Source organism: Symphodus melops, assembly GCF_947650265.1.
Source record: "Symphodus melops genome assembly, chromosome: 12".
NCBI classification, from domain to species: Eukaryota; Metazoa; Chordata; class Actinopteri; order Labriformes; family Labridae; genus Symphodus; species Symphodus melops.
The window spans coordinates 9,286,048-9,299,970 of NC_136702.1; the positions used below are offsets into that span (position 1 = coordinate 9,286,048).

Consider the following 13,923-nt stretch of genomic DNA (forward strand, 5'->3'; position numbering starts at 1 on the left):
TTCTCTGAAAAAGAGGGAATCGTAGCCCCACATTTTAACATGCTTGTATACTGTACCTCTGAGGGTGAAAAAAGCTTACATCTATTCTTTAGTTATGATGCTAAATCATTTATTATTGTTTTTCATTTTGATATTTTACATCAGAGCACTGTGACGTCCAAGGCAAATTTCCCACCGCATAATGAAGTTCATGTTGTCCATCTTATCTGATCTTTTTTATTAATATATTATTTATACATTTGTAAACAAATAGAAAACACAACAGGGTTATTTGAAGCCTCCATCTGAAGAAATAAAAATAACACAGGATTTAAAAAAGAACATAGTTAAGGTACAGACAATAACATGTAAACACAAGTTTTTAAAATGAATAAACTACCTTCAGTAACAATGGGAAAAAAATCAAAAGCAAAAATATATGACACTTGAAGAAGCTTTGTGTAAAGAAAAGAAAAGTTCAGCTTCATTGCCACTTCTCATGAAAACATTCTGTCTTCAGATATCTTTTTTTTTTTTTTTTATTACATAAAATCTCCAGACGCCCTGATGGAATAGCTTACTATTATGCCCAAACAACCACATGGACTCAATGATAAACTGATTACAATTTCATTTTCATAGATTTCCCTTAGGCCTTACTCAAGAGTTCATAAACTTTAATTCATCTGGAATTTAGAAGGTTCTTCAAAGACACCTTTGCATTGTGCTCATCGCATCCCTGACTTTAATATCTCAGGAATAAGATGGAATATTTTCAAATTTGGCTCAAAGGTACACTTAGGTTCAATGTGTATTCATTATTAGTGGTCAGAGGTCTTTGTGACCTCATCTCCATCCCATGTTCCCTTGTTAGTTTGTCATATAATTGATATTTCTGTATCCACAATACCACAATTTAAAACTTTGATTCAGTGCTAGTGGTAAAGTTGAAAGGACCCCTGCTGCTCTGTCTTTTGCTCGAGGCAGCTTTTTTTCCCAGCGTATTCAACATATTATATAAGATGAACGCTCTTCAGTTACAGCAGCACGCAACTCTAAACTGATGCACACTGGCCAGAAACTCAATGTCACAACGCCTGGGTGATATCTGTCTGTTTCTTTTTTTTTTCCTGGAAACTTCTTCAGCTCGCACGTGATTCCTGGAAGCTTGCATAAATAAATAAGTGATATTTTGATCAGCTGCTGTCAGGATAGTGGATGTCAAAAGGAGGACTCCAGTGAGGGAGGAGATGGGTTTTTTTTTTTTTTTTTTTTTTGGAGCAGCAGCACTTAGATGCATGACTCCAGGCACCCCTCTTTCCTCTTGGGGTTTGCTGCCACTCTCCATAATTTCATCACTGTCAAAGCAGAGGCCATATGCAGGTTTCAGCCCTGCAGCCCTCGTCTGACGAGAGACTTGGTGTCTGCTGATGATATTGATTGCAAGATTTCAACTATGTCTTTATATGCTATTAAATAAATGTTGTGTTTGAACTTGGTGTGCTTATTGGTTTTCAGCTGAGATTTGACCAGCGGGTAAGGGTTACACAAAACGCCTCTTAAAAGTTTATTTTCTTCATTACTAGAATCGGCAGTGCTCTTAAAGCAACTGTTTCCATTACTTGAATAATTGTGCCAATGTTGATGCTGAATCTGAGCACAAAGATCCAAACAACACAGAGCTATTTGTTCCTTGAGATGCTCTTTACCATCTCTTTAGCACCTGGCTCTGGAGTCCCACCTACACAGAGTCAGTGTATGTGTGTATTTTATTTATTCTTTATGCAGAGTTTGTGTTGAGTGTTGCTGTAGCTGACAGTAGCTGGCCAGCCCACGCATACCTGACACTACAGCCTGCGTGTCACGGTGAGAGGCCACAGTCTCAACTATTCCAAGACCAGCCAAGCCGATATACTGAAATATCCACAACAACTTGTGTTATTCAGTACAGCTGTGTGAATGCACGAAACAGACAAAAAACACATGATCTGGAAATGGATTGTCAGACATATAGCCAATTAACTACACTTTAAAAATGTGACATTCCCTGTTGGAGAACTTATGTTTCAAAAACCATTGTTAGTCTGATTACACTTGTTGAACGTCCGTGAAGAGTGAATTATGTTGTCAGTTTCGTGAAACAATGAGTCAATTCCTGTCCCTCCTCTGACCACGAACAACATAGTGATGTGAAGCCAAACAGAATATTAATGTGGTCACTCCTCCGCAGTGTATCTACTTTAAAGTAACTCACTCGCAGGTTCTCATCACTGGTAAAAAGAAAATCTCCCAGCATTTAGCATCTGGCACTAAATATAAATTAAGCTGCATAGTTTCTCAACAATATAATTCACTGAGTCATGATTAATCATCATACCCAATCATAGAAAACAGAAATAACCTGTGTCATCTCTGTGTCGGTTTAATCACTGGAATAAAAAGTGGTATGTTTGATTCCAAGTAGTTTACCACATTCCCTTTTTCCTTATCTAAATTATCACAATCCATTAAAAAAAACCAAGTGGTCGTGAAACTATGGCATTAGCTTACTGGACCACGTTTGCTAGTTGTACATGCAGGTATCCTTACAAACATAGAGCAAGGGAGAAAACTGTATCTTAAAAAGAAAACGGAAAATAATGCCTTTTGGACACAAAAAGGTTTCTTTAATGTTGGCATCGTTCATTTCCAGATTAGACTTTGTCAGGAATTTGGCTCTTGATTGGATTATTTTGCAGGAGCATTTTGGAACTGCTCAGAAATGCAAAAAATCTTGTTGAATATACATTTAAGCCTTTAAATAAAAGAAATTTCCCAATACTAAATTGCTGCATATAAAACCAAAATTATAACTATGTGGTTGTATGCCCTCTCCAACAATTTGAGTTACTGTTTGTATCCAAGAATGTCTTTTTGAAGGACAGCATAAATGTGGCCAAGAGGGAGATGAGTTAAAAAGGTAAAAGATGTATACGATCTGAAGAGAAACAGAGTTTTCTAAAGGGGGATACATTCAAATGTTGGTATATAAAATATTTATTTTCCTCTTGCAGAAAGATAGTTGTTTTCTCGACCAGAGCATGACAATGAATGAGAGAATCTCATTTCTTCCTAATAAATCAGTGTTTATTTGTATAACACCAATTTTTAACAAATGTTATCTTATGACACTTTACAAAAAGGGCAGGACTATTGTGAGTATTATTAATTACAGAGACCCTCCATTCATCCATCATGAGCAAAACTCTTTGACATTTTTCTTCTGAATGTTAAAAGAAAGTTTTGATGCTGCAAATTATATTCTATTAAAGGGGAGCTATTGAAAAACTAAAAGAAAGGCTCTCGTCCTGCCTTTGTTGAGTTCCACAGCACTTATCGAGAAACACTGCCATTCATACGGGCTGCATTGTGCTGTCAGCTACCAGGTAAAAAAGTGTGTGACTCAGTAAAACCCCTCTTCTGTTAGCAAGCCCCGCAAGAATATCCAGATGAAGACTGGAAGAGTAGGCTGGAGAAGACATTTTACTGTATCTCTAAACATGACAGGGTTTATATATAAATGCCTGTAGGTGTTGTAATCCCTCTAAGTTGGATGAGCCATGGAGGAGGGGGGATAACTTAGATAAAGTGTAAGGTATGATCGCTAAGGGTGAACCTTTGGGGTGATATCAACGTCTTGACACAACTTTAAAAAAAAAATATATATTTATAATTTATAATGCTTTTAACTACCACTTTCTAACTACCTAAAATGGAAGCTTCTAGAACTATTACTAGGAAATTGAGACATGATTGGTCAACCTGTCATGTTCTCTATATACCAGCAAAGCAATAGCAGCCCTTAGTAGACCGGCACTTCCTCCCAGACCAATAAAACGACCCAGCTTTGATTGACATGGAGAATTAGAAGTACCCTTTTGGCAGCAAAATTGCCACTTACATGTACAAGAATGAGAGTTCAATGAGTCTGCATACCAAGCAGTGTGTTCCATGCTTTTCCACTAATGACTGAGTGAGAGATGGACTCCCTCTGTGATTGGCCGAAGCTCTTCACAAGAAGACGTTGAGTGGCTCTGCTGGAGATAACAGCTGTTATTTCTGCTGCATGAGGTCCAAACAAGTTAATTGTGTTGTTTACTCAGGGGACATTTATTTGATTATAAATTACAGATTGTTTTGAAAATGTGTTACTGGCAGTTCTGTATTCAACAAGAACAGTTATGATTAATCATCAGCACATTCATTAGCTCTCTGTTGGTGTATTTGGCTCATTGGGTACCCATTATTGGTGTGTGGACTTGAAATCAAATGCAGAACTTTAAGTAATTAAAACAACAAATAAATCACTGTGCAGAACTTTTTACAATGACTCTACACTGGAGATAACCACGTCGATGTCTCTGCTGGTGATGACAGCAAAATAACCCTGTACCTGTTAACATGACATCTCAAGAACACCTATAGATGAAATTTGGCACACACGTCCTGTTGGTCTCAAGGGTGTTTGACCAGATTTTGCACATCAAAGGTCAACGTTATTGGCCAGTTGACATGATTTCCCATGAATGTGTGATATGGTAAAATAATTGTGACTTTTTTTGCCTCAGGATTGAAGATAAAATTCACAACAACAAATGCGGGAAAGCTCTTTTAAGACCATTATTCCTATTTATTGTTTTAAATGCAGTGCCATGAATGTATATAGCGAACCTTTAAAATTCGACTTCCAACTGGACTCCAAGATGAATTGATTTGGGGCGGTCAAAGGCTCAGGTCATTTAAAAAGGACATTTAGGTTTATTTAAAATGTATACAATCGGCCCACTTTGGAAAACCATTCACTATCATTTTTTTTGGACTTCTTATGATATTTGTTTAGAGACAGAACAGTGGATTGAGTCAGAAATTCAGGAAAGACAGAGTAGGGAATGAAAGGGGCCAAAGGTCAAATTTGATATGGCTCCTTGAAGGACGATACCTCCGTATTTGGGGTGCACTAACTATAGGCAACCCTCCCAGTCATTCTTAAACAATACCCCCTCACTCTCACTTTTTGGACCTTTTGCATTCTACCATCCTTAGTAGGTTCATAAATATTTAAATATGTTCAACACAATGATCGAGTGAGGGGATTCTTCAGGTTTTTTTATGTTCCTCCTATAAATTGTGGTGTGACCCAGCTGAAAGTTGTTTACTTACCAAAGCCTTTGTTACATTTTTTTAAGCCAATTAATTTTTTTGAAATGCCATACAATGTAAATGTGTGGAAATAAACTACAGCTTGACTGGTTGTTAAAAGTTTTATATGCAGCATTTCAGCATTGGTCAGTCCCTCAAGGAATTTCTGATTTTTATATTTACAGGATTAAATGCAAATGCAGGTTCTTGCATATTTTTTTTTAGCAGCTCAGAAAGTATTCCTCTTAAAATAGTTTGAGTAAAAATATGCTTAAAGATGCATGACATAATCCAATCCAGAGCAAACAGAGAAGCCCAGATCCTACAAAGTCCAGCCTGGACTTTTACAACTCAAATAGTCCAACGTGTCCACAGGACATAATTTCCATGTCAGGCAGAGTTTACGTCTCGCGTATGTGTGTATTAATATGGATTACGACATACACTCATATCAAATGTGTTCAGGAAGCTAATGCAATGGTTAACTGATCACACTTTTTTGTGTGTTACAGATTTATACTTAAATGAGTAAGAGGAAATGTACCCTGTTTATGTATTGCTGGTTAAAGTTCAGAATGCTCTGCAGTAATTAATTCTTCATGCCATGACTCTGTGAGGCTCCTTTGTTGTAAATACTGTCCAATCCAAAACTGCCTTAATCTGCTGTCTTTACAACCAATCAAGTTACATTAATTCAAGACTGCTGAGAGTCAACTACCTCTGAAAAATGGGCTTGGCTTATGATTGATGCACATGCTCCTTGCCCTATTCTCTATCTTCTAGCACAAAGACTTAAAATAGAATCGCTCTGTTTTGCCATTACTGACATATTTGACATCTCTGACATCTAGGGGAGCTTCACTCAGTAGGTTTCTTTGAGAGCAACTGGCTTTGTAGGCGCAGAGATGCAAGTTTTGTCTTCATCACAGAGGAAACGGCTCAGAAATCTGAGCACACAGGGAGGAAACAGAGCAGAAACCGAGCCTTCTCAGTAAAGATGTGATGAACTCCAAGCAAGTTAAGAGTCCGAGAATCAGCCCAGTCGAGCCTTTTAGCGTCGTCATCCTCCTGCTTACTCTGCTGCTCTTCTGGACAAAACTCTTAACTAGCAAATTGTGTTATTGATTTATTTTTAGCGTTCCCTTTCATTTTTTGCGTCTGACAGTTGTCTGTTTTAAATGTAATAGTTCAGGCAGTCACCGAATTAACTGTGGTCATCCAATGTCACAATCACACCGACACACAGCAAAATAGTTTTATCAAATACAAACAGGTTTATATCCAGTAATGCTCAGCAGAGGCAGTGGCCTTAAAACATGAACGCATAAACATGTTTTTCTGTAGAATGGTTGTTGTTTTCAAATGAAATGAGCTTTTGAAATTGTCATTAATCAGTTCATATATCACTCAGCACCGCTGGTTACTTGAAACAAAGTGACTGAAGCACAAATCATCTCCGGAGCTCTGCAGTGTGTCTGCTCTTTCATTTAACGTAGTCATCCTTACAAAACAAATAACCGTACTTACTTAAAGAAACTTCTCATGTCCTCACACCACATGAAAGACAAAATTCATGTGCTTTACAGATTACACAAATAGGTGTTAAAGTGAATCTAATTTTATCAAATCCCCAGAGGGAGTCTTTCACTTAAGGCTCAGTGCTACCTGATAAGACGTGCTAATGAATGATAATTAATTGTGATAAGACTAAAGAGAGCCATCCTTAAACAGACATGAATCTGATGAATAATAATAAAAAAAAAAAAACTTTTTTTTTTGTCTGGAAAGATTAATGCAGGATTAAGATCTAGCATTTCTTCCACTGCAAATGTGACCTTTACCCTCAGAGCTAACATCCAGTGAGATATCATTGCTGCATGTTGCAGCTAAAAATACATTTGTCTCAATCAGATAATAATGGGGAAAAAAAACATCCTGTGTCCTACCACCTTGGAGATGAAGCATATTCATATGTACTTCTGTTTCCTAATGTTGGTGTAGAAATAGAGCAGCTCTTGATGTAGCTAATCAGATGTAATTTTGTTTTATGTCATTGAGAATAATGCTGTTTTGTTTCCCTGATTGTGTTTAATCAGTATTATTACCTGCAGTGCTGAGCCCTGGTGACCGCTTCAAATCCATTATGTATCTAAGCCTGATGACTGATTGCAATGTGCATGGCTCAGAGAAAAGGATCTCTGAGTGGGTGTCTGCTCAGATCGTTCCATGCAACCTGCTTCTATGAGCAGCTTTACAAATAATACAGAGCATGCAGAATGAGTGATGTACACGGTTGGTGTGAATGTATATACAATAGCTAACATGCTGTTACAGGGAAAGTCATGCAGCTCATTATTTTTTAATTATCTCAGATTATTTTATACTTCTCACTCTGCTTGGAGTGTCGCCGTGCTTTGTAACAGTCACTGCCTCTGTGACACTGGAGACCTTAAAGCTGCACTAATCCATTTTTATATTAGCGCTGGGTTAAATGTTAAAGTTGGTGAACCCATTTATAATTCTTACCAGACACTTTGCAATTCATCACATCTGTGAAAAGTTTTAGAGTCTTTAGGTTGTTGTTTTTGGGGGGTTGCGGCCAACAACAGCACATAGTACAGTATTTAATATTCACAACAAGAGTTGGATAAGACCAACAGGACATATGGTTAAATCCAATGAAAACAAAACTGCTTACCTGTAAGTTGTGGGCGGTTGTGGATCAGTTGGTGGACATGTCTGATGAGTCACTGAGCAAGACACTTAAACAGAAGTTGCTTCATCAGTGTTGTATGAATGTGTAAATAGGATTATTTACTTGTGATGGCTACTTTAGATAGAAACCTCTCCAATCAGTGTGTAGCTGTGGACATTTCAGTCGTCAAAAGACAAGAAAAGTGTCATATAAGCTAAAGTCCATTCACCATTTTTGATTAATGCAAAGGTCGCATTGTTAGTATGTGAAGTCTGCAGCTATTAGGACCCCAGGAAGAATAGATGTTGCAATGCTCCAGCAAATTGGGATCCCAGTAAAAGAAACTAAAGCAAGTTTCTGATAATAATCATCTCCTGCTGTCATCTGTATCCCTTACTTTAAATCTTTCCCAATATAAAATAGTGGGGAAAAAAATAAATATATATATATATATATATGTGTGTGTGTGTGTGTGTGTGTGTGTGTGTGTGTGTGTGTGTGTGTGTGTGTGTGTATTTGCTTTAAAAATAACTACATCAAGAATCAATATTGTCGCTGATTGTCTTGTTTGCTTTCTATCAAAACATTTTGTTTTCAGTTTTCATTTTAGTCAGTTGTAGCTCAAACTTCCTCACAGGAGCTTTAAAAGGTGTATTTACAACTCTTTTCATTGCTTCCAAAGGGCTGCAAGTTCTTTAAAAGCTACTTTGAAACTGATATAATATTAAGAATGATGGATAAAGATGGATTGTAGTCTCCTCTGACTGTTCTCGAACTATTTCACTTTGCGATTATATTTACAGTTCTGCAGGCTGCTGTTTAAATTTGAATATTTGACCTTAAAAGTCAGGACTATCATTATGGAGAGCAGATGGTCAGAATTATGATCTTCTCAACTTAATTTCTGGGGAGTTATGGCGGTCATGAGGCAAACAACAAGTGGTGCCCTGAAAAGACGAGTGCAGAAAGTCCGCAAACCTCGCAGACGAACGTGTACTGTGGAATCAATCAAACTAAAAGATAATTGATCGCACGTCGTTTGACGTCCTTTGGCTTCCAGACTTTGAGGCAAAACCCTGGTGTAAACTTTATATTGGAAGCCATTCTGCAGTATATCATTTTATCAGGCTAAAGGAAGGTCTTTTTTTTTTTTTTTTTTTTGCTTTACAGATGAGAAAGGGACAATGCAGACCTCATACAGAACAAACACAGAACTTATTGCTTTTCAGAAATATATATGGCAGGCTCCGAAAGCAATGCCTAAGGCAGTTTCCTGAAGAAAAATCAACAAGGCTGTGAAGTCTGTTCAATCGAGTCAACATCAAAAGCACTAATTCATACTATTTTGGAATTTTTTGATTGAAGCTGTATTTGTTGTTGGCCTACAACCAAGCAGACTTCTTTTTAAGTTGCTGTCCTCTTGCAATTACACATTTAAAGTCATTTGCTGTGTTTCTATTTATTCCCACATTTATAGAAGGCTTACACCACAATCACACATGAACAGAAATCAGTGATTCAATAACCATTTGTCTTTTTTCTTCTTTACCCAGAATTCTTCCTGGAGCTCTTGGAGAACACAGAGAGGTCCCTGAACGAGATGTTTGTGAGGACTTATGGCAAGCCTTACATGCAGAACGCGGAGGTCTTTGAGAATCTGTTTTCGGAGCTGAAGCGTTATTACACGGGAGGGAACGTTAACCTGGAGGAAATGCTTAATGACTTTTGGTCGCGGTTGCTGGAGCGCATGTTCACGCTGCTCAACTCCCAGTATGTCATCACAGAGGACTATCTGGAGTGTATCAGCAAGTACACGGACCAGCTCAAGCCCTTTGGAGACGTGCCCAGGAAGCTCAAGGCTCAGGTTACCCGGGCATTCATCGCTGCACGCACATTTGTCCAGGGGCTCTCTGTTGGCCGGGAGGTCGCCCAGCGAGTGTCTAAGGTAGGTGAAAGTCAACCAGAAATTAAAACACAGAAAATCAGCTGCTTACATCTGTCACAAAACCAAACTTTCATTTGCCTCACTTGTTTATTCGGCTAGAAGATACTCAGCGTGTGACCTCAGCTGAAATTAAGACTTCCACACACATTTTAACAAGCCCAAGGTCTTGTTTGGTGATTTTGCAGCAAGCACACATCCCCCCCGTTATTTCTCACCGTATACAAGTTTAACTTTGTCTTCAGGAAGTTTGGTGCTCGAGGCACAAAAGGTGCTTTCTGGGAAACAGTGTTGAAGACTGTATGGATTGCACAGGAGAGAGGTGGCTGGCTAAAATAAATGTAAATAGCTGGAGGAAGTTCCAACAACATTGTTTATTGCTTAATATTTGTTCAGCCACTATACAGAATCCATTTATCATGCTGTGGCATTCTGTTTGATGTGATGTAATCTCAGTGCAGCTTCCGCCGTACAACATACTGCCCTGGGAGTGTGTGTAGTTTTGATCATGTACATAAGTCCGATTAAAAGGAAAGCAAAAGTCTACACACAAGAACAGGGCTATTTTTTTTACTCACTTATTTTGGGTCAAGAGGGGTCACACCATGATGCAAAGCCCCAGTCTTTACAATAATGTACGAACAAATATGAGGTTGTAAACGGGCCTAGGTACATTTATTGACCTGCTGCATTGTATAGAAACGGAATGCAATGAAAATGTATGAAATTGGTATCAGAGAGAGAGAGAGCGAGAGAGAGGGGGGAAGAAATCCAACATTGGGTTCCTTGTCCGGCCGTGTTGCACTCGGTGAACTGCGAACATCCTCCCCTCCCTCCCTCCCTCACCACCACCACCACCACCAGTAGTAATGTTGAGGCTCATTTACAAGCAGCCACGGAGGATGTGTTGTTAGTATGCGTTTACTGAGTTACACCCCGTGTTCGTACGAGCCAGCATGTCCCAGCTTCACCTCTTGACATTTCAGTGAGACTTGAGATCCAGGTCATGTGTCTGGGACTGCAACCCTTTGATCCCCAGGGTACAAACTCATCAGGAGGGATTGGGTGTAAGCATAATGGAATAAGACACCCTGCTGGAGGTGTCTGTTGCTCGGCTCCTCTTAGATGTGACATCCATGTTTATTGCTGCTGGGATATATATTGAATTAAAGAAGATGATGTAGTGCTTTATTGCTTTTCACAGCTTAAGAGACAAACACAAAACCCGGAGGAGCTTTGACAAGACAGAAACTTCTGTCTGAAGTCTGCATCTTGTAATATGTCACTCCGTTCATTAACCAACCAGTGCATCTGCTTAGGTTCACAAGAACTGATAAATAAATTCGATCTAATCCTCTTAATTCATACTTTACATATTCTGACTCAAAATGAAACCTTCCATCTGAACAGACACACACACACACACACACACACACACACACACACACACACACACACACACACACACACACACACACACACACACTTTAAAGATAGGAATGATTAACAGAAGTGTAAACAATGTCACGGCATTGTTGTTGCTGTGTTTTCATTACAACCACGGGGACGGTAATGGGCTGCATGAACTTTGTAAAATGAGAACGGTATTATGCTGCACAGTTTGAGGCAGAACCATCACCACAGGAGGAATCCTTCAATTCAATCCACTTCAGTTCTCCCTAAAAGGCCTCTAATTTCATAGCAGAGAATCATATTATTGAATTTGAATTGTACATTTTACATTTTAATTGTTGCTCTTGTTGGGTTTTTTTTAATTATTTTTTTTTAAATAGGACATATTAAACTTTTCAAACATCCCCATGTAGTCTAAATAAAATGCCTGTGCTGTGCTTGGATCAAACTATAACATGAATCAAGCACCAGAGGAGGTTTGTCACCCTTTCTAAACCAGCTCTCTCAGGATGCTCTGTTTTTGGACCCTGACAGACCCTGTGTAAGGTGTGATAGGCTGTTACCTTGGAGATCCTTAGAATACTGAGTCTTATCTTTGTATGTAAGAAATCCAAACAAGTAGTCTGAGTGATCATGTGTGAGGGGTCGCATTAAAGCACGAGTGTATTTTAAGTCTCCATGGAGACGGAGTCTTTGGGACCAATACCTCCACTCTTCGGTTTATGATACTTACATCTTGACCGAGGAAATATTTGGCATCAACACAGAGCTTCTAGATAATGAGAATGTCATTTCTATACATTCCAACCTTGGAAAAAGGTCATCCACAGTTTCGCTCTTTAAAACGTGTCATGTCTGTAACTAAGTTCATTCTGGTATTAGCAGATCATACATCCCCCAACTACAGCTGAGACAAAAATGTTGCTGCCTGACTTTTATCACATTCCGGCAAAACTGAGAATAATAAACCAATCTTTGCTGCACTGCACTTTCCTGTCTGCTTTCTAATTGATTTGAGGAATTTATAGCTTGTTTTTAAAAGCCTTGTCTGGTTATGCTCCTGCTCAGTTATCAGATAATTCCCCCACAAGTCACTGTTGGAGATCTTTTGGCAGTACTCTCTTTAGCCTGTCAGTGTGTCCAAATAGACCTGTTTGTCACAAAGATAGGCTTGTCTTGTGGCCGTCCCCTCAGTCAGCGAAAAGTTGTCTTCTTTGAAGCCTATTTCTTTTTATTGAAATATGTTTTGATTTTTTTCTTAATCTTATTTTTGAAACATGTTGTTGTTGTAAAAGGGCTTATTTGACACGAGGCTATCCCAGCTTCCTTTCTGCTGGTTTCTTGTCCTAAAACTCTCACTTGCTGCATCTATTTGTAAAACAAGGGCTAGAATTGGATACTGGTTCTATCTCCAGTCTATCTAAAGATCACTTTAGTACAAGTGCTGTCTTTGTGAAGGAAATGACACAGAATTGATGCATGCATGATCTCTGTATCCTGAAATTGTAGTAATTTTTAAAGAAACTTAATAAGACTCATGTTAATGCTTCTGATGTAACCGAGGAAAATGTCCATTAGCTGCAACCCAGGAGCTTTGGCTTCAGACATCTTGACAGGCCTCCGGGGTGCAATTGTATGAGTCCATGAGGATAAGAATGTCGAGTGCAGCCTGCTCTTTAGAAATCATCGAATAAAATCTGTTTTACTGGGTCACACTGTCAAGTTTGTGTTTGCTATCTGAAAGGTCAATATCCTCAGCAAAACATGGCGAAACAGTCCATCACTGATAAGATGCTGCAATTTGGAACGCAGCCGACACATGTGGCCTGAATGGGAAGGATTCAGCTTCGCTTTCTTACAATATAAAGAATGAGATAATAAGACGGTTCTTGTAGAAACTGTAGTCAAATAAAGTTGATTAATTTTCATGCACAACAAGCTGAAGATTAAGTCATTATATTAACAATGCTCTTTTTAACCACTGAGCTTTTTATTGATTTATTAAGAAAATAGCCTAAATCAGCTTACTCAGTCTGCACCATTTGATCTTTACATGTGTTCTATTAGGAGTACATGCAGATCTATACTTTTGTTTCATTGTTGTCAGAATGGCTGTCAGAAAAAAAAAGTATGTCTCGGAAAACATTTGAAAGAAAGCGTCACCTTCAATTGGTTGTGATAAGTCGTTTATTTTTAGATTAAAATAGCGAAAAAAAATTATCAGAAGAACTGAAACGTGCAATGCTTGATTGTTGAAATGAATATGATTTTCTTGTCTTCCATTCTCTTTTTTTGTAAAGAATAATGAAATACTTGGCTAATTCATACAGTCAAAGTAAACCAAAAAGCCTGCGTCTCTGACTTAAAAGGCTGTAGTAAAAAAACATTTATACAAGAGCTCTTCAGCCAAACAAAAGTTGTCTCTCCTGTTGGTGATTGTCACTATATGATTGTTTTTGTGCAGCATTTTCTATATTTATTTCTGTATTACTGAAGCTGTGACAGCAAACTTTACTCCATAGATATATAAAGTTTTAAAACATATTGTGTTTAAAGTGTGCTTTGCATCTGTGAGGCTCACATTAAGAGTCTGACATCTCACACTTTCACGGTTTACGTCAACAGTAATGTATTCCTTTGACTTGTGCTGTTAATGTATTTTTTTTTTCTTGAAAGCAAAGAGACTATTTGAAGTGTCAAACATGTTTTCTCACAT

At 38.2% G+C, this 13,923-nt stretch overlaps 1 protein-coding gene across 3 annotated transcripts in view; it reads left to right on the forward strand.

Annotated features, from left to right (window-relative positions):
- Positions 1-13,923, forward strand: part of gpc6b (glypican 6b) — a 75,143-nt gene that overhangs the window by 20,133 nt on the left and 41,087 nt on the right. For all 3 annotated transcript variants that reach the window (XM_079357867.1, XM_079357868.1, XM_079357869.1), the window contains exon 3: positions 9,406-9,797. In XM_079357867.1, the coding sequence (XP_079213993.1) occupies positions 9,406-9,797 (392 nt within the window). The remainder of the gene's footprint in view (positions 1-9,405; positions 9,798-13,923) is intronic.